This window comes from Pelmatolapia mariae, linkage group LG10_11 (assembly GCF_036321145.2).
Source record: "Pelmatolapia mariae isolate MD_Pm_ZW linkage group LG10_11, Pm_UMD_F_2, whole genome shotgun sequence".
Classification (NCBI taxonomy): Eukaryota; Metazoa; Chordata; class Actinopteri; order Cichliformes; family Cichlidae; genus Pelmatolapia; species Pelmatolapia mariae.
In genome coordinates, this window is record NC_086236.1 from 23773541 (window position 1) to 23800902 (window position 27362).

Consider the following 27362-nt stretch of genomic DNA (forward strand, 5'->3'; position numbering starts at 1 on the left):
CATGTTTTGCTCAATGTGGTGAGTCTATGTGAATTGTAGTCTCAGTTTCTTGTTCTTAGCTGGCAGTAGTGGGACGCTGTGTGATCTTCTGCTGCTATAGTCCATATATTCAATGATGGATCTGTTGTTCATTCAGAGATGCTCTTCTGCACTCCTTGGTTGTGATGAGTGGTTGTCTTGAGTTATGCTGCCTTCCTATCGGCTTGAGTAGCTTGGGCCCTTCTCCTGTAACCTCTGGCATCAACAGGGCATTTACCCCCAGAGAACCGCTGCTCTCTGGAGACTTCTATTTTTCAGACCATTCTCTATAAACCCTAAAGATGGTTTTGTGGAAAAATCCCAGTAGATCAGCAGTTTCGGAAATACTCACAGCAACCTCTCTGGCCCATTTAAATCAAATTTCTTTTTCCATTCTGATGATCGGTTTGACTTTAGCGGATCATCATCAGACTATGTTTTCATGCCCAGTTTTAGTCATGTGATTGGCTGATTAGATATTTGCACTAAAGAGCAGTTTCAACATGTGTACTTACAGTATTAAACTGTGTAGATTTTTGGCATATATACTGTAAAATTAACAGTGACATGCTGGAAAACCTTGATGCCAGTATTAAACTTCAGGTTAACATGTACATTTATTGCGTAGCAGTCCTGAAGCGTGTATCTCATCTGTTGTTGTGAGTTGAGAGTGAGTTAAAACTGCTGTAAGGAGAAATCAAAGCATGCAGCCAGCAAGGTTGCTTTGGCACTTTATTAATAGTCAACAGTATAACAAATGACTTCCTGAGTTATGTATGAGAAATCTCGTCGACCAGAAGAAAAATGGAAACCGGCAGCTTGATGGGCATAGCTGGCTTGGCTGGGAGAAAGTAGACACTACACATTGTTACCATGGGAACACAGAGTGAACAGCAGTGCCACCGTCTAATTAATGAAAGTCAGTGCTTCAGCAGAGGGCCACAATGACATCATCAATACCAGCAGCACAGATGTAGCAAGAGGCAATATGGCTTAATGTCTGAGTAATTATACAAATAGTCATTTTTCACTGATGAAGCTGGAAGCAGTCTGGAAAAAGGTGCAGCATGTAAAGAACGCAATGATGTGACTTCATTATGGAGTGACGCCCGCTTATGAGCACTAAATGTCATCTCATTATCCAATAGCATGACCTACATAAAAAGAGCGGCACTAATCTCTATGTAGGCGGATGGTGAATAATGCAGTAAAATGTGGGAGATCTTTATGAATCTTAGATGTCTTGTTGGTTGCTGGCAAGGTAACAATGGACTTCAGAATGTTTCTATATAATCAGTCTGGCATCCTGTACTATCTGCTCAATGCTTTGGTACTATTATGTGTGTGTAGTGTGCATGGAGTATGCTATAGAAATAAGAAGACAACACAGATCTTTAGCTGTTTTCAGTTATTTGAAAGTCTTTCATTTGCTGACTTATTTATGCATTTAATACACAACAGGTGTCAGGAGTTTCTGTGTTAACATGTCATTAAATATGTAAATAGTGGTCATCACTTTATATGAGAGTTAACAATGCAAACAGGACTGCAGTATAGCACAGCAGTGCTCAGAGCTAAACGCTACTGTCAGCATATGTTTAACTGACTTTAATATGTTAGCGTGCTACCATTTGCTAATTAGCACTAAATTCAGCACATTTGAGAATTACATAAGAAAAGCCATTTTGGCCCAGTTTTGCAGTATATTGAAAATATACTATTGCAGTTTACTCTGAGAATCTTCAGAAGACTAAATCTATATATAATTAGGTCAAGGGCTCACCAAAGTCATTAAGAAACATTTCTGGGAATCATTGCCCAGTCAAGACAAACAACCGCCAGACCTGATTGACCAGCACTGTCATCCTTAAAACTAAGCCACTACACACAGCAGTGGTGGTAATTAGGTCAGAGCGCCACATCCTTGTTAGATTTGCTCTATCAGCCCAAAGAACATTATTCGTTTGGCACCAACACTACTCATCCATGGAGGGGCACATTTGGAAGTATTTGTGCTCTAAAATGTTTTGGCGAGAGCTTCAGAACTTACAGTGTCAGACCTTTGAAAAATACAGTCCCAGTACTGTGTATGCATTACTGAAGCTTGAGGAAAAAATTACTGGAGCATTAAGAGACAAAGCAAACATGTTACTTAACAGGAGTTAGGTGGTGGAGGAATCCTAAAGTGAAGCACTCTGTTTAGGGAAGAAAAAGTACTCTCTGACTTTGGATCTTTTTTTTCTGATACCTTTTAGGGCATCACAGTTTCAGAGTTGACAGATGGGTAAATCTGAGTGTACCGTGTGCAGTTTATTAACTTCTATTTGCATGATTTCTGGATGGAGTTTGTAGATTTTTACCAATCATAACCCCATGAAGCCTCTGAATACCTCTGTGTGGTCTAATTGTAGGTTGTTTGAACTCCTCGTGACTGATTTATCCTCCAGGACTTCTGTCTGTTTCATTCACCATCTCATATGAGAGAAGTGTCTTTTACAGGTCTGATCACAGTATAAGCAAACCTATATTTTGCAATCTAGTTTCTAGAGGCATATATACAGTTGATGCTTGAGCTGACTTTTAATAATTATTTACTATTATTCATGCTTTTAGTCTGAAGTGCATCGGTTTGCTTCTTACTGTTGCCAGACTGTAAGTGAAAGTACATTTTATTCTAGTACTTTTGTGGAAGTGACTTAAGCCTCCAGAAACCATCAAAATTATCTGCAGTAACAAACCTTTTGTTCTTACTTTTGCTCGCTTTCTTTCGTTCTTGAGCAGGCTGAGATTGCACACGTATAGTTTTGTTTTCCGTTTTTGGTTTGCGTTAGTACACAGCGCATTTTGCATAGTTTCTTTGTTTAAGTTGAGCCATCGCAAACATGTAAATCGTGCTGTTTCTTCTTTGGGATGGCTGCATTAACGATAGGTTCCTCGGGATACATTAACAATACATCATTCTTGCTATGTTTTCTTCTATTTTTTTTTCAACTTGTCAGCACTTCGTTTTTTCCCCCAAGGTTGAATTAGGTCACATTAGCTGTGCTGCATGCTCTACGACTTGATCGGCTACATTTCTACAACATAAATAAATCCATTAATTACAACAGGTAGTGACTAAAATTTTAGGACAGTTCACCTCTTCCCAGCCCTACCTACCAGATTTGTCATCTACCTGACTTTCAAGTTTCTCAGTCGTGACAGAAACTAGAACAACCAGTGTGATCACACTATGGGAGTAACACAGAAAGGGACAGCACTGAAGCACTGAATTTGCTCAGTGCAGTATGGGGGTGTCAGAGGTGCACTGTGCCCTCCACTTTGTTGGATGCACTGTTACAAACTTTACTTTTAAGTAATGCAGACCTGTCAAAATAAGCTGTTCTTTCTGCTGTGTTTTATTTTTATTTATTTTTTTTAAATAGTATATCTTTTTATTCATAGAAGATACTTCGGGGTTCTGCAGATATCCTAGCAGTTCTGCAGTCACTTTCATAAGTGCAGGACTGAGGATGTTGCACAAACTAAACAGATGTTAGGTGTGCAAGAAGTGTGTGAAACTGTGTAGCTGCAGTGGTGCAGCCACTATGAGGAGTGGTACAAGGCTTTTAGTTTCAAGGTTGGTTAGCACTGACAAATCACAGCGGTGTCATGCCAACGATTCAAGAGTCAGTTAAGAAGGTTCAATCACCTGATGGAGGATGTTTATGTCTCCAGAGAGGCTTCACGTATAACTTGGCTGGCAAAACTGGCATCATCCTGGTACCACCTCATGAGCCAGTCACTGAAATTGGGACTACTACAACAGCTGCAGGCTGCATCAGCTGTGTGGAAAATGTGACTCATTACATTAAGATGGTCATTGAGACAAGTGGTCTGCATATCTACCGTGGCCTCAAATGTGCGTCTGGAGTTCAGGGACATCTGGAGAGAAATTCAAATCATAAAAACATCACGACGACCGGCCGAGCCAGAAGCAGACGCTTGGTTGGCTTTGACTTTGAAATTATGTGTCCATGGGTTTTTTTTTTAAAATTTTAAATACTTTTTTCCTGTCTGGGTTAAAACATTGTTTTTCTTTTGTTGTCACCTTAGCAATAAAACATGTATGCTTTAAAAGCAATGATGGGAAAAAGAGAACCCAGAAGGACCCACAAAATATAGAAAACAAAGTAAAGATTTTCATGTCATCTGTTCAGATTATTTTCCTGAAACTGTTCTCTCCTCAAATTTTTAATATTTTCTTGCATTTTACAAGTTGCTCTGTTTTATTGATTTAAATGGATTTAGCAAAAACTCTTCAAAGTACACGCTGGCACTCACAGGTCAACACTCACACTCTTCATTATGAAAAGCTCCATTTTTCTAATTAAGAACATGCACTTAAGGCTCTCTGATGTCAAAGGCTAACTTGTCAAAGCAGTTGACACTCACTCTCTAATGAGATGAGGCACAACAGGTGACAACGTTGATTCTCATGTGCTCTGTGCTCTTTATTCACACGAGAACTGGCCTTGATTACAAGATCTGCCATTAAAGAAACATATTTATGCAACCCAAAGTATTTTAAATAAGAAGGAAAGGATAGCACATCAGTGCAATCAAAGATGTGGCTATTTCCTACTGAAAAATTGTGTTTTTTTTAGTTATTATTTTACTTAACATTGTCTATATAATCCAAAATATGGTCTCCTCAGTTGTTTGTGAGTAAGCAAGCCTCACATGCAGTTAATAATGTAAACCATCTATGTTGCTAACAAGTACAGTAGAGCTTGATATTTGGGAAAGTATAAGTGTAAAAAGAGTCTCACATTTACACATTTGGCACCTAATTGTTCACGATTACTGTTTTTAAGATTCTGGTCTTTAATCTTTAAAGATCTTAAACATCTTTAAAAATTAAAGGTGCATTCAGAAATGTCATAGGGAAACAAAATAACTAATTAGTCTACCTACCATTAAGTTATTAGAAATCATTTATCAAGTAAATTATTTTCAGTAGCAGTGAAATCGTGGCTTTAGCCACGTAGACTAAGTGGCATCTATCCATACAAAAGCCATCCATACATGTCATGTTAATAAAATTTAGGACTTGGTTAAAATGGCTGGTGTACTGATAGGCTTTGTCCAAATAGCACAATTAGATAAACTACTGATATGACTGTGACAGTCATATAGGCGTACTACAGTAAAACCTGCCTCATTTTTTTAACGCTCCAAATAGTTTCTCCATGTAAATGCTCTCTTTGGTTCTTTTAACATTCTCGACATGCCCACATCTGTAGCTGCTTGTGAAGCCACTTGACAGACACAAAATACTTGGAGGCTGTCCATCATTAAAGCTTGAAATTAGTCATGTAGACTGCTGACCCACATTTGGGACTTCAGCTGAGGAGAGAAGGGAACCAGGAAGTTGTTAAAAAAAACAACAACAACAACATAGGAAGTGTATGGGGAAGTACTTAAGGGGGGGCAAAACAAAAGTCTACAGCTTCTTGTTTTGCTTATACATTGAGGTGTTGTCATCTTTCTGTATGGCCTGCCTCCCTTCAACCTGCAGATTTAAATAAATGGTTTATAAACTTATAAACAGGGTCAGACAGGCTAATCTGCTCCGTGTTGCTGGCAGGGAGGAGGCACCGTTCACCACGTCCTCCTGCCCATGTGATTTGCCTTAATATACCAGCAGTACCTGTAAGGTCAATTTGCAGCATGCCATCACCCCCTCCTATAGATTCCTTCTTGTGAATGTAAAGCTATATCTTAGTAGATTAAAGGTTAGGCTCCTATGGCCAAGTCTCGGTAGGCTTCACAGTTTCAAACAGTCGGAAAACTGCGGTGCAAAAGCCACATTACAAATCTACTCTTCTTTGCGTCGCTCTAATGACATTTTAGTGGGTTGTTATTATTCATTAAGCACGTGTTAAAGATTGCAATCTGCCCCCTTCCTTCCCGGTCACCAGCGCAGGTTTCTTTCGGTTGTGTTGCACAGCATTGCTGCTTATGCTGCTGCTGCCTTCGTTACCCGAGTATTGAGCTACCAGCTGACCTACTTTCTCTGCTCTCAGCCACTCGGTCCTGTTTACAAGCCGCTGCCAGCGGAGGATGTGGAGTACAGACCCTGGAAAAAAAAGAGAGAGAGAGAGAAAGACCGCAACTACAGAAAAAAAGCCACGAATCAGAAATTTGGTCCTCTGTTGTTGATAAATTAGGACTGTCAAAGCCGCAGAGAGCTCACCGGCGATTAATAACAGCACGTTATTAACTTAAGGCGCTGTTATGCAATTTAACGCTTTCAGCGCTCTCGCCTGGTTAGTCAGAGGCTGCTGATTGCGCTCGGCTGCTATGCTGTAGTTTTTACATTTTTTTCTTTTAAAAATGACTAGTTTGGTTAAAGTTAAGTGTGGATTCGGATTTCTGCTGGAGACCTGTTTTCAAGGTATGTGAGATTTAACTTAAGCTTTCAGTTTCGCGTCACTGTGACAGACAAGCGCAAAATGTTGTCATAGGCTGCTGCCATCCGCTTACTCCGTTTTATATCATCAAAGTTCACGACTGGACTCTTTTCCCAATGAAGGAGAGGTGGGCGACCGCATGTTTATTAGACGGAGCGCAGGCTGATTTGGTTGGTTTGGGTAAAGTCCAGGTGTCCGTATGTTTGACAGCGTTAGCGCTCTTGAATGCTGCTTACATGTTTTCAGCTCAGAGTCATCAAGTGCCCTGGTTACAAGGCTGAAATAACCTATTTTTCCCTCCACCCGTTGTGCCCCCGATGATGACATTAATGGGCAAAACACCAAAGGGGTTTTCGTCATTGCTTCCTCTAAGACGCCACAAAGAAAAATGTTAAATGTCACCGGAAAATGTATGCTTAGATAATTTCTCAGCAGGCTTAGGGTCAGGCTGATGTTACCCAACCTGCCAGCTTTAAGCCTACTGGAGTTCATATTTCTCTGACAAACCCACAGGTCTTCGAATTCACAGTCCATTAAGGGCTTTTTGTTTATTTATTTATTTGTTAATTTAATTATTTGCAACTGAAAGGAATTTCTTATTAGAGCAAAGCATTTCCACTGTTTGAGTCTGCATCAAGTGTGGCAATGCTATTTATTTACCCTGTACATACTGGAAAGTTAAAGGGTCAGTGAGGGCTGTCAGTGGCCTTTCCTCTGTTTTTCATTTATAGGTTTGCAGCCAGTTGAAGTGCTCCTTGCTTTCTTATCAGTTAAAGGCAGCTACACCTACACTGGAAATCATAACACGACACATTTAGAAAAACGTTTTTATATGTTATTGAATGCATTTTGAAACGAGTGTTCATGTTTGCATGTGCTCATCTGTGCGTACAGTATGCAGCGTTACACGTGTGTTTGATAAATGGTGGTGAGGTTGTAAGCTTTCAAATAACCAATAATATAAATGTTGTACAGTCATGACGCAAATGAGAAAAGGGTAAATGCTGTGCAAATTATTTCAGATTTTATGTAATCTAGGCTTAAGCAGCAAGACCTAGATACATGTTAAAAACGTTTCCACACTGACTGAAATAAAGCTTGTCCAAGCCCAGTTAGTGTTTACCTGACGGCTTGAGCTGTCAGCTCAAACCCAGATGCAGGTGGATGTGGTCAGACAGTTTAAACCTGCAGACGAGCAGATAGTAGTCGTCCAGCGCCAGAGCCACAGAACAGCTTTCTGTGTGGAATACCAGAGTAGTTGTGGGGAATGGTGTTGGCTGTCAGAAAACCTGCAGACAGACTTTTTCTGTTGCCTGGTTCACTTTCCTGTGTGTTATTCCAGGGTTGCAAAAAGTTATATATAATACTTTTGTGAGTCATTAGGCCTACTCAGCTTATCATGACACAGTTGTCCTGGTTATTCAGAGCCGTGGTTTATCTTTTTTCTTTTTTAATTGTAACCTTTCAATCTGGGAACCAGATTCTTGATTATTTTTGGCAGAGCAAATGATTTATATGTTAATAGCATGTCTATGTTTTTCACTTGTAACAGCATAATGTAAATGTATAACCACTGGTGGGTGACTACCGTGCAGTCTGTATTTCCTAGCTAATGTCCTTTTGAATTAATTACAGATTTTTCCTAGTAGCTCCATAGTGCACTGCTTTCTAGGTTTGATCCCGGGAAAAGCACACAATTCCCCTTGGTGTTGAGACAGGAAGGGCATCTGGTGTGAAAATGCTAAAACATGCGGAGCTATCTACTGTGGTGACCGCTTGTGAATGTGGGATCAGTTGAAAGTAGCTACTTTATTACATCATTATGTTTTTTGTTTGCATTCTAAAGAGGTTTTGTGCATTTAGCAAAATCTGTATATAAGACAGATAAAGCAATGGTGCCCCCATCTTGGGTTTTTAATCAAACAAGAGGTTAGTGTGCTAGTATATTAGCAAAGGCCGTACACATACCTTTTAATTAGTGCTAACAGAGTATTGGAGCAGGCTTCTTGGTCGGGTTGTTAATACTGCATAGCAGACCACATTATATGTAAAGTAATTTGATTAAAAGGCACTAACAGTGGTGCATTGAGAGAAACAGTTCGCTGTCTCTAATTAGCTAATGCTAACACCGCTAACACTGCTGTGTTACCATGCAGTTGTCTGTCAAACCAGCTCTGCCCAAATAAGGCATTACTGTATACCTTAATAGCATTTAAAGGCTTAGTTGTTAAAAAATATATCACCCAGTAGGAGGGATTTAACATTTTTCTGTAGCCGTCTGTTAGCCTCAAGCTACCATGTTTGATATACTGCAGCTTTTGCATTTTCGAAATGGCCTAATTTTTCAAACCTAGACAATGCATTTACAGTTTTTTGGGGGGTTTTTTTTGTAGTTTTTAAAACAGTCATAGCTGATAGCTAATATTTAAAGGGATTTGATTTTCCGAGCTAATTTGATATTAGTATTGGTTAGTTTTGTTAGTTTTTTATGTAATGAGCAAATGCTCATTACTATGCTAATGGTTAGCAAAGGTTTGCTAGATTCTTGTTTATGGATGGAAAAGTAGTGGGCAATAGGGATGCATTTTAAGTCGAATTATGAATTGTGCTAGAAATCAGAGGGTGAAACAATCCATGGATACATCAGATTCGTTAACTAAATTCAACAAATGCAATTTTTGGAGATTTAGTTCAAATCTCAAAGTACTCCCAGTCTTACACGTTAAAGAGAGAGAGCTGCCCCACTGTTAACATTACAATCTAATTTCTTGATTGTAACTCAAAATTTGTAGTTTAAGTGTTTATTTATTAGATCTGTTCGAGCACACGCATTCTGTAGACAAAGATATATACATGAAAACTTGATGATTTTTAAGTTTTTTTTTGTTTTTTTTTTCTGTTGTTATTTCAATTATATTTGCATGTTCAAAATAAAATTCTATCTATCTATCTGTTCAAATGCAGGCTAACTTTGCAAGTCTTAATTCTGATTTGTAAGTTGTGAAATAAAGTATAAGTTGAAAAATTATAGCTCTTGATCAGTTAAATACAGTTTATCACATTATCTGGTCTTTTGCCTTACAAATTAAATACTGAGTTTTGCTCCTATATACTTGTGATTTTAGAAAATAACATTTAACCAAGCTGTACTTTGACAATGACACACTAGCAGTATGTGCATGCCATCAATATAGGAAAATATTAATTAAATCTATTCTACATCACATGACAGAAAATCTTTAAAGCTCACATGCTCGCTGCCCGTGTCGCTAGCGCTGATGTCAAACAGGTATTTTTTTTGTTGACAGAGAAATATCTACTGTCAGCATCTCTCATCTCATCACGCGCCCATGCCTTCTGCAAGCCAGTATTAAAGTTTCTGATGCTATCAAAAACAACCAGTTTGCTGCTGCTTTTGCATGAGGGTAATCCAAAGATCCACAGATAATATGAAAGTTCCTTAGCATCTCATACGTTTTAAAACTACAAAATGAAAAAAATAAAACCCATCCTGCCTGAATGTGTTTGCAGCTCATGACCTGAGTGTTTTAAACATCATCACAAATACCCACCTAAAGGTGAAAAAGCAAAAGTGGAGAGGACACGAGAGCTTTTTAGATGTCATTCACTGCAGTAGAGGAGTACTTTAGGTCCTCAGCTCTCAGCAAACAGCATGACACCGGCATGCTTTTTTACTCATTAAAGCCATTAGTGAGCTTCACCGACTCACATCTGAAATGAAAATAAGGGTTGTAAATGTTTCAAATGTGGACATAAATGATTTTAATCTCAAAGTGATAATAGTTATTAAGTTTAAATTAAATGCACAGATGGAGCATATTAAACCTAATAACAAGCTATAGTTGAGGGTGGAGAGTTCTTTTAAACTGCAATACAAAGTCTACACGCTAAGAATTCACGAAGAAAATGAACTATTTCATGGCCATTGTCATTGTCTCTGCCTCTTTTACAGCCTGTTTACATACAGTGTTCATCATGAACTTGAACTTCAGTGTACCACCTTGCGAAGTGAGCTCAGGTTTCAATTTAAAGGGTTTTAAGTACCCGAAGGCACGAGTGTAACGAGACTCGGATGTTTTTTAGCTGTTGACCTTGCGAGGTGTGGTTTAACCTCAGTACTAGAATGCAGATGGATATGTGAGGTTTATTTTAGCTGTGCAGAGAAAAGATACATTTAAAGCTGCATGAGGTGATTCTTAATGCAGTGTGTTTCTCTTTAATCTTACGAAGAAAAAAAGGACATTTACACAGTAGATCAGTTTATGAGTGGTAATTTCTGTTGCTTGCTATACAAACTTCAGCTTTTTTGTTTTGTCAACAATTCAGGAAGATCTTTTTCGTCTATGTCTATGCTGTAAAAGCATAAACAGTCTAAAGAGTAGTTTGGCAGTAAGTAGGGCAGTAAATGCAGAAATTGTGTTTCTGATTAAACATTGGCATTTCCCCTCTGCGGTAGCTAATGTTTTTTTGTTTTGTTTCATTTAGTTTTTTTGCAAGGCATTTCTCATCAATCTGGCCCAATTAAATAAGAGCTTGATTTTTCAGTAACACTTTCGAGTTTCATCCTGAGGGTTGCTCTGTATACAGAGGGATTTCTTTTCTCGTGTGTTTTTTAGATACCTTTGTGTGGAAATCTTTACTACTTTAAGCTATGGAAACCTGAAAGTGGGATGGAAGTTTGTGTGTCATAAAGAGGACATCCGTAGCTACAAGCTAATGCTAAGACGTAACAAATTTGTGGTGACCTAAAGCATAATGTCAGCTTGTTAACATGGGAACCTTTTCCACAACAATATACAAGTGTGACATTAAAAATGCTTGAATTACTGCTTTGCAGTGAAAGACTTTCAGCAATATCTTCTTGCTTTGTGCCTCTAATTTGAGTTCCTTACCTTATTAGCTCACTCTGACCCATTTGACGCCCTACAAATGGCTTCATATAAGCTACAAATAGACTACATATATGCCCATGAAGTATGGGGAAAGAAGCAAACTAGAAATATAAATTATGGGTGAGTGTTTGATTTTTGCCTGCTGCTCTGTGTTTTGGACTCTTTTTGGACTGGAAGGATTTTACTGCGGAGCAGTTGCAGGAAGCTGAGGGCAGTTTCTGCAGTAAAACACAGACAAGGATAGCATAACAAAATGTTAAACACCAGAGCCTGAATTTAAGGCAAAATGTAGCATTTGGATCTTTAAAAATATGGATTGGCATGAAAACAAAGCATAAGTGATATACTTTTAGTTTAACCGTGATCACTTTTGAAATATCAGCTGTGTGCATAGTCTCCAAATATAAAACATGCAAAGTTGAAAGTTCACATACTATTCCTTTGCTTTGTTGTAGATTAGACCCCGACCTATTTATTGGCCATGCCGATATATTGGCTGATATTAGCTATTTCCAAATATACCAGTACTGGTATTTATAAGGATTAATAAATAAAAATGTGAAAAGTAAAGAAGCAACAGGAGAAACACCCTTCAGCCATATTATGAGTGTTGATGTTGTTTAGTTTAGCCATGAAAGGATAGCCTGCAACTTCCCCGATGACATGTGTTTGGAGCATCACAAAAAGAACCATTTGAACCAGAGTCGGCAAGTGCATTAACAAGTAATCCACAGTTTGTTGTAACAGTACAACAAGATTTCTTTTAAACTGATTTCTCATATAATTTTAGCAAGGACTAAAATACGGAAAATTTTAGGGAAACACGTTTATGTTTTGTGTGTGTGAAAGAAAAAAGATGTTTAAATCAGCAAAAATCTGTACCGTCAGGCTCTACTTTTAGATATCATGGAACCAGATAAAAAACCCCAAACAAAACCAAAAAAACCTTTGTGCACGGGGCCTGCTGACATCACAGTTCAGGTGTTTTCATCATGTCACGCTACCATTAACCTAAGCCTCTTGTCACGCCTAGATGGACCATTTTTTCTGCAGTGATACAGTTGGGAGGTGTTATTTATTAAAAGAGAAAATTGTTTCAATATTTACCGGTGCACAGAGCAGGGAAACATCTTTTAGTTCCCTTATATTCAAGAAGAGGAACACATTTCCCACGCTGATATCTCCAAAGCTGGGCAGCTCAAAAGTAGTCTTTGGTGTTAGCCACACTGTCCCTTTAAATCAGATTTAAATGCATATAAGAGCATGAATTTCAGGATTTCACTGATGTAAATGATATAGAATAACTGAATAAAATGGTCTGAGGTAAATTACGATACTAAACATGCCAGTGGGGAAATGTATACTTTAGCATATAAAGGAGGTTGAGAATGAGATTAATCCATGGATTTCCTCTCCAGAAGTTAGCCCATCATCTTTTCATATATTCCCCGTTAAGGAATGCACATAATTACATTTCTACAACAGTGCTGGGGTGCAAGTGGTTACTGGCTCAATTACCTCAGGCTGAAGTGGTGCTTAAACACCAGCTTCAAACAATTGTGTGTTCCTATATGCTCTATAGGAACAAGAGTCTGGAAACCCAAGATAGAAAATGATTCCTTTTATGAAGAAGGAAAGGGTGTGAGCTAAAATGCAGACGTTTTTCTTTTGCTTAGGCCAGAGACTTTTATTCTTTTTAGCAGTGAGCTGTTAAAGACTGCAACACATCACTCAGATATCTCCAGTCATAGTGATTCTCTTGTCCCTCTGGGTCTCGTTTAGATGCAAAATAATGGAAGCAGCAATATCTAGTAATTTTGCCTGAGGCCACTCGGTGTAGGCTACATTTGGAGTAAGACAAACACAGACGACTGCCTGCATTAAGAAGGACCACTAACTATAATTATAATTTGAATATAATTGATTCAGAGTTGAATTTATTTCCAGACCATGAAACCACGGACAATTTTAATCAAGGTTAAAGGAAAGCATGAGCGTTGCTTTCCTACTGGAAAGTGTCTGGAATATAAGAATTGCTCTTAATTGCTGGCTTTCTAAGAAGATGCATGGTGTTCTGTCAGCCACAATAAGGGGAAAACATATGTTTTCATGTATAGATTATATGGAGACGTGTTATTAATTGGTCTGCAAGTGAAAACAATCTCATGCTGTTTAACTGCAGCTGTCCAAAGCTCGTCTGAGTGAGTTCTTAGTTTGGTGTATAAAAGAAGCGTCTGCTCCATGTTGTTTAAGATTGCCGTATACAAAGGATGTGTGAAGAAGGTGGCTGCTGTGCGCTCTGTTTTTTCAGGCCAGGTTATCAAAAGAAGTGTCTGCTTCACACATTTTTCTAGGTCAGAGGAGCTCATCCTGAGCAAAAACACTTCTTAAGTGATGAAGTACTCTAGCCAGGTGAAAATAGTTAATTTGTTTCATGCTGTATTATTAATGTCTTTCAGCAGCACACATTAAGTCCTCACAGTAAAAACAGCATTTTTGAATGCAAGTCCTACAGAAAATGCAAGTCCTACAGAAAATGCTAACTCTCACTGTGTTAACATTGGTGCGATTGATTGATTTGTTAAAACGGCAAGCTAACAGGGCGCCTGAGTGGCTCAGTGGATTCAGCAGGCAAACCATGTGCTGTGAGAAGGCTTCCTATTGGTTGCAGAGGCCCAGTTTCAAATCTGTGATTAGGCCATTTACTGTGTGTCATCCTGGTCTTTCTCCTATCTTTCCTGTCTTGTCTCCAGTGTCCGCTCTTAAAAAAAGCTAGTGGTCTGTTAGTGGTCAAGCTTGCAACAAATGTCATATTTTCTTGATGCATTTGATTTTCACAAGATTTTCATGGAAAATTTTCATGGAAAATCTTGTGGTGGCAGTGATACCATGTTTACTTTGTATCCAAGATTTTAAAGGCTCAATTATTATGGATTTAATATTGCAGAAATGTCCTGAGAACAAGCAGTCAGTCTACACTCACTCACTGGGTAGACCTTGCTAGTTTTGACCCCCTTTTGTCAACAGAACATATGCACACTGAACAGGGTGGATCCATGCTTTCATGTTGTTTACACCAACTTCTGAGCATGCCATCCAAATGTTGTAGAGCAATCAAGACTCATCAGATGGGACGTTGTTCCAGTGTTCCACTGTTGAGTTTCAGTGAGTCTGTGTGGACGGTACCCTCAGTTTCCTGTTCTTAGCTGACACGAGCGGTGCCCAATGTGGTCTTCTGCTGCTGTCGCCCATCTACTTCAAGGTTCGATTTGATTTGGTTTGGTTTAGAGATGTTCTACTTATCTTTGTTGTAACAAGTACTTATCTAAGTTACTGTTGCCTTCCTATCAGCTCCAAGCAGTCTGTCCTTTCTCCTCTGACCTCTGACTTCAACAAGGCGTTTTTGCTCAGAGAACAGTTGCTCACTATTTGAACCTCTTGTTTTTTTCTCTATAAACCCTACAGATGGCTGTGTGGGGAAAATCCCAGTAGATCAGCAGTTTCTGAAATACTCAGACCAGCCCGTCTGGCACTAACAAGCATGCTATGTTCAAAGTCACTTAAATCGCCTTTTTTCTTCATTCTGATGCTCGGGTTAAACTTTAGCAGGTCGTCGAGCAGCTGAACAGGTGTGTCATTGAGTTAATGCGTGCCCTGCAGTTTTTGCTCAGGAGTTTTGTCTGTTTTTACAGGATTTGGCTTTTCTTTAATTGAACTGAGGAGGTGGTGGACAACGGGAGCGTGCTAAGTTTTTCTAAAAGAGCGTTCAGACGAGGACGGCGCGGATGGGACTTAAAAGACTTCAGAAAGGGCCTGGTTGGCAGAAGGAGTGAGTATGGACAACCTTTCTGATTTTGGAGGCCCCTGTCCGTCTGGCCGCAGGGAATGGGAGTGAGTATGAAATAAAGTTACCTTCATTTTGATTTCTTTATTTAGTCCATGCTTCATAACCAACATTGTAGTGGTACACACAATATACCATTCAAATAATTGTGAAAGTTTTCATGTATATATGATAAGAGTTCAAAGAAATCTGGTATATCTTTTTAGACATTACCATTTAGCAAAGCTTTTCATAGTCTTTCATTGTGAGCATACATGCACAAAACTACAACACATGTGAAAAATGTATAAACACAAACTGCATAACAAACATGTAGCAAATGTTGGATTTTAACAATGAAGAACATATCTATCTTGAATGACCCTCAGTTTGAGTTGTGTGAGGAGCGCGCTGTTCAATATTCAGGGAGTTCTCTTAGAACATCATCTGCAATGCAAAGCAAAAAAACCCCTTTTATACAAATGTGATCAAAGCACTTACATCCATCAAGAGTAATGAAGCATTTTATGAGTCACTGTGTGACTATATTAATATTGATCCAATGCCACAGGAATAATAAGTTACACTCACGCAGAGTTGTGCACTCATAAGGTTCAATGTTCCTCAGTAGTAGTTTTTTTCTTTTTGTAATACCCGCTGTGTCTATGATGTACAAGCCGGTCACTTCTTTTGACATTTTAAAGATAACGCCCAAGTTACAGCCTATCACATAATATTCACATGGCAGTGAATATAATGCAGGTCATAGTCAGTGTAATCATGTAAAAACATTCTTATTTCAGTCTTTAAGAGAAAAATGCTCTTCGGGCAAAGTTGTATTTTAATGTTAGTTCACGCATAATTCACTGTTGGCTCACAAAAGCTTTGTTACAGCCTCACTTATTGGGTCACAGTCAGGAAAAAGTGAGAAAGATTGAATTTTCAAAATAAGTTAGTTTAAAAACAAAACAAAAAAACCCCCTGAAATCTGCTCTGAAAAATTGCTACTGGCCATACCCGGGTCAAAGTCATGCGCTGACAAGGTTGATTACATTTAACACATTTTTTTATGACTGATTATCTCTGTTGCTGCTGATTAACCAGTTACACTCGATAAAAATAAACTCTTGCTGCTGTGTTCTCAGGTAGTAAATATCCTGTTACGACCAGGAGTAATGCGTAAGAAAAAAGATATGGACGTGACTCGTGACTTGTCTGCCTTTAGACATCCAACCACGTGAGCCTCTGAGTATAAACCAATAATACAAATATGGAGTAGGTCACTTACAAGTCACAGTGACCTGTTAAACATGGGAGAAGACCAGAGGCTTCAAATGCGCTATCAGGTTACCTCTAACATAATCACAGCATTAGTAGTGGTTGGTCCACACATTGTCTCTGGTAATTTCTTGAGATTGACAATTAAATGGGCTTTTAAAAAAAAAAAAATACAACATATTTTACCATCTCACAGAGGGTAGTGCAGGACCACAAGACAAAATAAACAATGGCTACATTCCTTTTATCTGCTTTACTTGTGAATCCTGGATGATTGAGCCATTGTTGAGGTTGTTAGTGAAAACTGCTCTCATACTAGGACAGCTCAAAAGTCTTGCTGTGAAAACTGTTTGTTATATTGTGCAAAAGACAAAAATATGACCTGAACTTGTTATATTATCACTGACACGTGTTTGATGACGTCAAAGGAACTTCTTCCTAACGTGTATCCTTCTTTTTCAAGCACCAATAGCTGCATGGACGATTTAATGGATGAAGATGAGAAGGACAGGGCAAAAAGGTACTGACGTCTGTGCATACTGGGCAAACACTTCATGTATAATATCACACATTTATTACTATTTACATAAATGGGAATGGCAATGGAAAACAGATTATTGGTGGTAGGTCATCACTTTAAAAGAAACTGGACTGGACATAATAAATGAAGAAATTCATTTCATTTTCTGTGACATTACGGTTAATCTGGGCCTCTTTTGGCTCATTTTTGTATTTTAAACACTTACAAATACTGGTGTCTAAAAGCTGAGTTCTTAAAGTTCACAAAGGTTCGACTCCAGATTTACGTATTACTTCTTATCTGAAAAATTCCTATGGACACTCTAGGACACGGTGTCAGAAGATATCAAATTCAACCACGGGGCTTAGCCGTTGGTAGAATAAACAACCTTCTCTTTTTAAAAATGTAAATTCTGTACGATTAAATCTATGTTTAATTAATTGTTTTCATGCCCTATTTATATTAAAGGTTTAATGTACCCACAGATTAGAATATATTCAGGCTTTGCTTACATTTTCAGCACCATGCCGCTGTTACATTTACCTTTCTTGTTCTGCTAGTTTTCTTTTTTCTTTTTTCCTTATTCCGAACTATCTTCCGTGTAAACAGGATAGCTGAACTAAAGTCACTTAATTTTCACTTGCAATAACCGCTCTGTTATAGGGCATCCCGTAACAAATCAGAAAAGAAAAGAAGAGACCAATTCAATGTGCTCATCAAAGAGCTGTGCACCATGCTGCAGGGTCAGGGCCATCCGCGCAAGATGGACAAGTCCACCATATTGCAGAGGACCATCGACTTTTTGCAGAAACAGAAAGGTACGGACTTTTATGTAGTCTTTCTATTTCTATAGTATTTCTATTTAGTTTTGTTAATTTAATAGACATATTTCTAACATTTTCTCCACCCTTTTCTCTTTTCCAGACATCACTGCACAGAACGACACCTGCGATGTGAGGCAGGACTGGAAGCCTTCGTTTCTCAGTAATGAGGAGTTCACTCAGCTAATGCTGGAGGTAAATTTTAGGAGGATGTCTTTGAGAAGTAGCTGTTATTTAATTCTGCCATTAGGTAATATTAATAAACACAAAGGCAAAGCTACATCCTCTCTAAAATTATGATTTTTATTTTAAGTGCATGCATCTATAGTTTGTTATAAAATCAGCAGTGAAGACGTGAGGTCTTTTTAGGCAATGTGTGAAAGCAGAGTAAATATCAGCACGTTAACGCGTCAGCATAATGTGCTGATGGGTTAATTAAGACCCGATGAGACATTGTGCAATTTTTCAACATGCTGTAATACAGTAATATAATTGTGGTAACTTCCTCCCTCTTGCAGGCCCTAGATGGTTTCTTGGTTGCATTAACTACAGATGGTAACATCATATACGTGTCTGACAGTGTTTCCTCACTTATTGGCCATTTACCGGTAAGTAAGAGGGCCTTAATCAAATTCATGCAACCATCAAAGCTCTGTATTGTCACTTAAGCATAGCAGTGATTTAGACAACATTAGATTTCACTTCACCATATCTGGTCCTCGTTTTATTTTTGTTGCCATAACAGTGAAATTAGGCTTGGAGTGTATGAACTGTGACAACAGAAAAAAGCTCTGTTTTGCTGCTTTATCTGAAGCAGATTGCCGTTGTGACTCCCATTAAGACTGTTGTGTAAGATATCACTTGTTGAAATGGTTCCAGGAAGACTGACTGCCGTTCATCTGTCTTTTTTGCACCAGTCAGATATGGTGGACCAAAATATCTTGAATTTCCTCCCGGAGCGGGAGCACGGGGAGGTGTATAAGCTGCTATCATCCCACATGCTGATGACTGACCCCATTGCTGCTGACTTCCTTGACAGTGAGTATCCCGCTGAGCGGGCTCTCTGCACACACTGTGTCTGGGTCATCGTGTTGAAACACAGCGGAAGTAGAAAGGTTAAAGCCTGTAGACTGTCTACCACTTTGGGAGATCAAAATGCTGTGGACAGAACAGTTGCTGCTGGTGTAATTCTCCACTAAAAATCAGCTCAAAAAGTTGTTTTGGCTCAAGGATCTTCCTTCTTTGTTTGAAGTACAAAAACGACACTTGTTTTCTGTCTTGTAGAATTTTTGTCACAAAGACTGTTTGGACTGAAACTGAGATACAGAAGCTAGTCGAATTACGGTCTGCAGGTTATTGGATTGCTGATTAGTGTGTATCTATGATTAGACTTTTAGCTAATAATAGGAGCTAGCTTAGTATCATAGTTAAGACTTTAAATCACTGTTATGTTAGCACAGTAATCCAAAGCAATGTAGTATGGGAGGCTCAAGACACTGACCTTAATCCTGTCTTACTATTGGACTTTTCTGGGGAAGAGAGAGGGCGAGTCGCAAGAGTCTCAGCCTATCTTTAGAGACCTAAATAGCAAACTGTCACAAAGCCAAGTCTGCAGTAAACAACATCCTTTGAGCACATCCATCATTTGTTTTTTTACCAGTAAAAAGGATTACACTTTATTACCTTGCTATGCAAAGGTAAGTTTATTTTACACTGTCCTAGTACAGGAAACAAAGCAACCTCTTCTATTGGTGCCTGTCAACGTTTTGACTCTTTGGTTTTTCTGTGTCAAAAATACCATTGACAAGCACCTCAGCTTTTATAATGATGCATGTAAACTTCATTATGTTCAGGGTGTAACCATGACAATATCTGCTTTTTAGGTGAGGCACATATTGAATTTTGCTGTCATCTAGCTAGAGGTAACATGAACCCAAAAGAGCCACCTGTATACGAGTATGTCAAGTTTGTTGGAGATTTCAAGTTTCACAACCATGGTAAGGATTTGTTTTCTTTTTAAAATTAATACATTTAGAAAAAACAGAACAAAAATACAAATACATATGTACATGTTCTTGGTCACACAGTGCCTACGTCGTCTTGTAATGGGCTCGAGTTGACGTTACCAAGGAGTCTGCAGTCATCTCTGGAGGAGCAGGTCTGCCTCATTGCTACCGTGCGATTAGTCACTCCGCAGTTTCTGAAGGTAAAACCAGCTTGAATGTTAAATCTTGTTCCTTTGTTTCTCTGTTTGTGACTCCATAGAGTAGCACTTTACACATTTGCCTAACAAGCAAAAGACCCAAGGGGTGGAAGGTGCAAATCTCACGCGGGTTGCGTTAGGAAATCAAATATGTGGCGCTACCTGCTGTGGCATCATCATGTGAAAAAGGCAGCAGCCTGATGGCGCTTCTGTTGCTTTGTTTCTCTGCTTGTGCCACTGTGTGTGCTGTTACTAAATCACTCAAGGGCTAAAATATAGCACTAAAAGCAGTTTCGGTCCATGCAGCAATAGTGAGCTTGGATCAGTGGCACAATGAGGTCTGAGAGGTGACACACTTCGGCATACACTGATTCCATCGTGGCGCACACACTCTGGAAAACTTCTCGCAGCAAATAGGTTCAGTGTGGCACACTGTGTACTTGCCAGCTTGTTACATCATGAGGATACGCTGTGATCCCTAAAGGGCCCTTTGAGTTGAAATCTGGCCACTTGTCAAGTTACAGAAGGGAATTAAAGTCGCACTCTTGTAACTTTTGTGAGAACAGCTCAGATTTTATACTTACCTCTACCCTTTCCGAGCATCCCAAATGAAATTTATAAAATGGCACGTTTCCAGCGATGGTTTGTTGAAGATTGAGTTATTTTACATATTGGCATTTAATTAGAGTGCAGTTTATATGTACAGGATGGTCAGTTGCTATTGAAAGCCAAAAAGCTTAGAAACCCCCCCCCCCCCCCCCCCCCCCCCCCCCCTCCCGCCTGATCTATTGCACAGACTTCAGCTCTGCCGACTAGTTATTCCAAACTGGAAAACACGCTGATTACACTGATTGGTCAGACTGGAACAATATCTACTGGGACGGATGACATGGAAATATTTTTTTCCTTTTCTCAGTCTCAAGATGAATCCTTTGTAAACAGTAGGCATCAGTTTTTCAAATGTAGAGAATACAAAATTTCCCAGTTCTTTTCAAAGGTGCATTGTTCTCATTTTCCATAGAGGTCCAAGGGCACAGCATTTTAACTGTGACACACAAGTGTTAATAAAAACGTTGGCATTATCCTGGGCAATATGTAAAACGATAGACACGGCAACTATGTCTTTGGTTTGTGGACTAGCATTATGGCTGTTGCCACGTTGTCTGTTAGTAATCCTTGTTTGGAAAAAGCGTCCATCGTGTACATGGGTGTATTGCACAAGCACAGACGCCTGCTTGTTAGTAAGTAACGTACTAATAAAACACTTGACTTTCATTCAGCAGAGCTGGAGCACAGACTCTTTGGATCACTAACCACGCAAGAAGCCATACTGTTTGTCACATAATTTTATTAACATGTTCCAAAATGCGCACAACAAACGTAAAATTAGCTAAGGCGACACCTCAGAGACTGCTAGTATCCTAGTTACCATGATGACACACAACATTAAACCTTTAATATAAAAATTATAGAGTAATAAAAAAGAAATCATCCTCTTTACAGTTATTATGGACAAATTAGCCAGAGACCAAAACACTTTCTGTACCTCCTCTTCTCTAACATTGGAATCTAAAGGGACTGACTCGCTTTTGTTGCCAGCCTCAAGTGGCCATTTGAGGAACTGCAGCTTTTTGCACATGCTCGGTGGCTGTTGCTGCTTGGTCCCTCTAAGCATATTCTTGATGTGTAATGATCTTTTTGTGTTTCATCATGCACTGTACCAACTCTGATATTAAAAACTATGACCATATACAGGACATACTGTACATAAAACACGATCATGCCTTGCTTCCCTGTGAAATATTAGCGGGGACCTTCCTCAGTCTTTTTGTTTTTGTTTAGGACTTGTGTAACGTGGAAGATCCCTGTGATGAATTCACCTCCAGACACAGCCTTGAATGGAAGTTTCTGTTTTTAGATCACAGGTAAAATATTTGTATTATCCTGACAGCTACCAGTCTATACTTAGAAAAAGTATTTCTTGCATGTTTATTGCCCTGTGTGTGCGTGTGTGTGTGTGTTTCAGAGCCTCGCCAATCATAGGCTATTTACCCTTCGAGGTTCTTGGAACTTCTGGCTATGATTACTATCATGTGGATGACTTGGAGCTCATAGCCCAATGTCACAAGCAATGTAAGCTACTTTTCTGTTGCTTTTTTTTTCCTACCAGTCTTCGTGATCACTGTATCAAGGGCAAATGTACAAATTGACAGAAATGTCAAAGCACTCATGTGGACTTTCTTTCTTCTCTCCTTAGTAATGCAGTTTGGAAAAGGTAAATCCTGCTATTATCGATTCCTGACCAAAGGTCAGCAGTGGATTTGGTTGCAGACTCACTACTACATTACTTACCACCAGTGGAACTCCAAACCTGAGTTCATTGTCTGCACTCACACTGTTGTCAGGTAAACCTGGTTTCTTCTTTCTGTGTGTGTGTGTGTGTGTGTGTGTGTGTGTGTGTACGTACACATTTCCTCTCTCTTTGGGTAAGGGGTGTATCGATCTAGCCTCCTTAATACTGCATTTTCTGTTGTCCTTCAGCTATGCTGAAGTGCGAGCTGAAAGAAGGAGAGCGTTTGGCCTTGAAGATCTGTCGCCACCTGAGATAGCCCCGTCCTCTGTAAAGGTAACTCGGACACATACTGCACAGCGTGTGACATTTACAAGGTCAGCTTCAAACTTGGCCCTCCATGTTGAACATTACTCTGTGTTCCAGGCTCAAGAGCTCTATCTGGACATCTGCTCCACACTGGACGCTCCACGGGACAGAAACAGCGGTGCACGTTCGGTGTCCTCCCACAGCTCCCGGAAGTCCTCCCACACAGCGCTGTCAGACTCTGCATGTGAGTCATCCTCTGCTCCCCAAAGTGCTAACTCACTCAACAGTAGGTCATTATTTACAGAAATCCTGCTCCTGTGTATGGGTGGAAGATCTGTTATTGGGGATTGTAGGCAGCAAAATAATGCGAGTCTAGTGATAACCCTCTGTCCCTGGGTTTGACATTTTCATTAGTAATGGAAATGGAAGATCAATTTTTAGTTTCCAGAAGAGTCCCACACTCAATCCTTATTTTTTATGTAATCTTTGTGATCACTAATAAAACTCCAGACGTTGTCACTACACCCACCTCGGTGTATGTGGGTGATGATGCATCTGTGAAAGGTTTCCAAGGCTTACTTTAGCCTGCCCTATTTGTTTGAGCCCCCATTCTCAACGACTTGCTGCGCTTCCACCCACCGCCTAGTATGCCAAGACATTTCCATCTGCATATTTATGAAGAATGCACCAGTGGCAGCTTCATTACAGTTGTAGTTTTTGCAAAGTAAAACAGTGTTCCAGTCTTTCCTTAGCCCACACATATATTAAACTTTGTTACAATGAAAAACCATTTGTGGTAGAATGAGAGAGTAATCACAGAATCCAAATCAGCAGTTTGCTATACAAAGAAGTTTTGGCTTTCTCTCAGAGAGGCTATAGTTTCTCTTTTTAGGGAAAAAAGCATAAAGGTCTCTGTTTTAAAATCGAGTCAGGCCATTTTTGTTTGGGGAACTTATTTTAGAAATCAAAGTCTGTTGATAGGTTTTGTGGGAGTGTGGCTACAGTGTGGAAAATGTTGTATGAAGGCTTAACTGTGCTGCAGAAATTAGACATTAAAATTAGCTTTTTTTTTCTTTCTTTCTTTTTTCTTTTTTTTTTTTTTTACCTCGAATGTTGACACAGGCTTTATTTTTATCCTAAAGTCATAAGCAATTCTTTGGGCACCAGTTTCCTTGTAGAACTGTTCTAAATAACTTTGCAGGGCAGGTCAGGATTTATTATTTCACGCCAAAAAAAATTTACTGAGTGTCTGCAGATGAAGCCTAATACCTGTAAAGGCGTTACTGACACAACGATTATCCCACTCGTGAAATGAGTATAAACGCAAGACGGTAATTCACTCAGTTGTCGCAGTTACAAGTGTTCACATTAATTCACATGATTATGACCAAACCCGGCCGAGTTGTTTAGAGGTGACCTGTCTCTGCCCTGCAGCAGCAAACTCCTACACTGAAGCCTGCACACCATCGTGGCAGTCTGCTTCCATTGGGCCTGAAAAAACATCTGCCAGATTCCAGCCAAGCAGTTCAAAGGTCAGTTTACACAATGTTTACATGTATCTCTTTGTCTTTGGAGATAAAAATGGTTTGCAAGAAACAAGCGTGCACAGATAACACATTAATGTCTCATAAATTGTGTTACATAAAACGACTTTTCCCATTTTTTTCCCCCTGTAGAATTTGGCACAAAGACAAAATTCCTTTGACCTTGTTTCCCCAATGAGCCTCCCCCTTTCTCCTACCTGCAGCAAGCACTCCGCAATGGTTAGTGTTTAGACTTCCTCTCCAGCCTGTTGCTTTCTGACTTTCTGTTTGTGTACAATGTCTTACTGTTACTGCTGGATGTGTTTATTTCACCTGCTGGTTGTGCACGGTTTAATAAAAAAATAAAAAAATGAAGAGTTATTGCGTATTTCTCCCAGAAATCATTCATCCGTGTTACATTTGAACTGTAGAATCAATATTGCACAAAAGGTTGGAAGATTGGTGTACTTTCCTCTGTAACAGGAATAAACCATTACATGACTCACGCTACTTGATTATAGCCACATTTGTCCGTTTCTCTGAAAAAGCACAAAAGTGTTCTTACGTCCCTTTCACCTGCTCTCTCTATCCAGCAACAGCAACCACAGCAGCAGCAGCAGCAGCAACAGCAGCAGTCCTCCATCTATCAGCTGCAGCAGCCGCAGCTCGGTGTCATGAACCAGCTGAAGGAACAGCTGGAAGAGAGGACGCGCATTCTGCAAGCTGACATTAAAACACAACAGCAGGAGCTGCACGACATTAAGGAGAAGCTTCATCTTGCTAACCTACAGGTAGTGTTCCCACACTTTCAAATGAAGAGACTGCAGCGATTGTTTATTCAGCCGCGAGTTAATCTTGAGATCTTAACACGACACAGGTGGAGTGTTTTTGTTCTGTATTGGCAAAATGGGCAGCCTTAACTTCAGAAATAAATGCTCATTACGTCCAGATCAGCTGTTGAGAAAAGTCAGCCTACATTACCTATAATAGCCAGTAATGGATAAAAGGCTCCACCTAGAGGCCAACATGAAAGACTGACTCCAGTGATTATCTCTTTGTTTTGTGCTTACCTTCTGGGTGTGCAGGCAACATGAGATGAGCTGTAATTTGAAGCATAAACATGCCACACATCAACATGTAACTAATCTGAATTGAACCTTAGACGATCCCCCTATACGTGTCAGTATTACAGCATCCTGACAATGCCCTGTCTTGCAGTTAGAGACAAGTGATCTAGCCTGCGCCACAGTTTGCTATCTCTCGACCAAGTTTTGTGAAATTCAGCTTCTTTTTCTTCTGTGTAATCCTGCTGACATACAAATAAACAAGAAGGAATTTTCCAGTACATCCATCCATCAATCATGTGGGTGCTGAGGTGTATTCCACCCGTCATGGGGCAAGGGTTAGAGGTTATGGAAATCAATAAGTTGTCTCTTTTTATAAAGAATTAATTCAATTTGTCTATTTCTGTGTGTGTTAGATGTTGTTACAGCAGCCTATCAACAATGACTTTAGTCAGGCCCAGCAGCAGCAGCAGCCTCAGCAGCAACAGCAGGGCCCGGGAAGGCCTGCCCAGCAGAGTCAGTCTGGGGTCATCAGACAGCTGTCGGGCCACCCTAAACCAGTCTGCGGGGCTCACAGCTCATCCCCACACTCGCTCCTGAGAGAAAACAGCTCACCTTCAACGCAGGTACATCGCTGTGCAAGAGAGAAATCCAAACTTGAAACCAGAAACACAACCAGCTGGAAGCTATCCTCTTAAGTAGTTTTATTGAAACCTCGTTTGAGTTGACGGTTGCTCTAAAGTGTCTCTGTTTCTGTGGGTCCAGCCGAGGATTTCCCGGAGTGGGCAGGCTCAGTCAGTGAGTTTGCCAGTGCAGACAAACACGAGTCTGACGATGCCCTTCTACAGCAACCCCATGATGTTCTCTCAGACCAACACGAGGCCTCAGCAAGATGCAAACCAAAGACACCCAGACAACCAGTTCAGCCAAGATGGACAACTACGGTAAGAGCCCCAAGAAACACTCATAGTACTCAGAACTCCAGGTGTTAATGTCAGTATGGCAGGTGATGATGAAACGGTATATTTTAGGAATAACATTAACTTTATGTTTACCTCTTCATGTTCTCCAACCTCTAACCCTGATATGTTTCTTTTCCTGCAGAATGCTTCTCAACCAACCAATGCAGACTCTGGTTCCCACCAGCGTCTCCTCGCAGCCTTCCCAGTGCAACATGGGCATCTCCCCATCGATGTGAGTCCTCTCACTGTGCAGACGTCTTTATGTTATTTTATGTTGTGTCTAAACTCTTCATCGTGCGCCACATACAGATACACCTTGGAGCAGCAGATCCTCGCCCCCTCATTCCCCATGCAACAGGTCAACTGCAATGCCGTCCTCGTGCCCTCACCGGTCTTCACGTCTCCGATAATGATCCCACACAACAGCTTCATCACGCACCAGTCCCAGTCAGCCTACCACTCGCAGCCTCAGACCTCTCAGCACTCCCTGCAGCTCCAGCAACCACAGCAGTTCTTTCAGGTACGCTGCAGCAACATGAGTCAGCATGTCGTCCTGAGCCTCTTACACAGATTTTTAGACTAAAAGGCAGTTTGGCAAGGATTGCTGCATAATGCTGTTTAATATAAATAACCAAGGCTTTCTATTTATTTATGATCTTTTTGGGTAATGATGGGTATGATCTTTGACTGTATCTGAATACTGAGTTACCACAGCAACAAGCTACGGTGCATTTCCCACAGGTTTTAAAGCCTCAGCTTTGTGCCAAAGCTGTGCTGTGACTTTTAGAGTGATTCTTACTGTTTTTAAGATTATACTGAATAATTTTTTTATGTTAAGAAATTTTCATTAAAATCAACAAATGTTTACAATGAGGGCATATACCTTTAAAAACAAGCAAACAAAAGAAAAACCCACCACACAAACCATGAGGGATGGTGTTGTATTTCCAGAGTGATGCATGTGATGTTTGTGTCTATGTAAGCAAGTATGAACATGTGAGTAACAGTTCACAATTAGCTCGTTGAGGTGATGTAGGTCATCACCACTCTCTCTCTAAAGAAGGCATCCATATAAGAAGCGGCCAGCAGCAATGTGACTTCCTGGGATGATACAAAGTCAGTCATTCAGCGAATTCAGGCAGCAACAGGTGAAATAACTGCAGGCAGTACTGAGCGAGTGGAT

The 27362-nt window shown here is 39.8% G+C and overlaps 1 protein-coding gene across 5 annotated transcripts in view; it reads left to right on the top strand.

Annotated features, from left to right (window-relative positions):
• The window catches only part of npas2 (neuronal PAS domain protein 2), a 44030-nt gene that overhangs the window by 12170 nt on the left and 4498 nt on the right, over positions 1-27362 (top strand). The window contains exons 1-21 of one of the 5 annotated variants that reach the window (XM_063488513.1): positions 5939-6457; positions 15079-15277; positions 16951-17007; positions 17671-17825; positions 17932-18023; positions 18347-18436; positions 18746-18866; positions 19712-19825; positions 19916-20034; positions 21874-21956; positions 22058-22164; positions 22289-22436; positions 22573-22657; positions 22748-22874; positions 24065-24162; positions 24307-24393; positions 24747-24944; positions 25634-25843; positions 25983-26161; positions 26322-26411; positions 26489-26699. In XM_063488513.1, the coding sequence (XP_063344583.1) occupies positions 15222-15277; positions 16951-17007; positions 17671-17825; positions 17932-18023; positions 18347-18436; positions 18746-18866; positions 19712-19825; positions 19916-20034; positions 21874-21956; positions 22058-22164; positions 22289-22436; positions 22573-22657; positions 22748-22874; positions 24065-24162; positions 24307-24393; positions 24747-24944; positions 25634-25843; positions 25983-26161; positions 26322-26411; positions 26489-26699 (2427 nt within the window). In that variant the 5' untranslated portion in view covers positions 5939-6457; positions 15079-15221. Of the gene's footprint in view, positions 1-5938; positions 6458-15078; positions 15278-16950; positions 17008-17670; positions 17826-17931; positions 18024-18346; positions 18437-18745; positions 18867-19711; positions 19826-19915; positions 20035-21873; positions 21957-22057; positions 22165-22288; positions 22437-22572; positions 22658-22747; positions 22875-24064; positions 24163-24306; positions 24394-24746; positions 24945-25633; positions 25844-25982; positions 26162-26321; positions 26412-26488; positions 26700-27362 lie in introns of those variants that run through there. The other 4 variants (XM_063488512.1, XM_063488515.1, XM_063488516.1 and 1 more) reach the window with 4 other exon arrangements.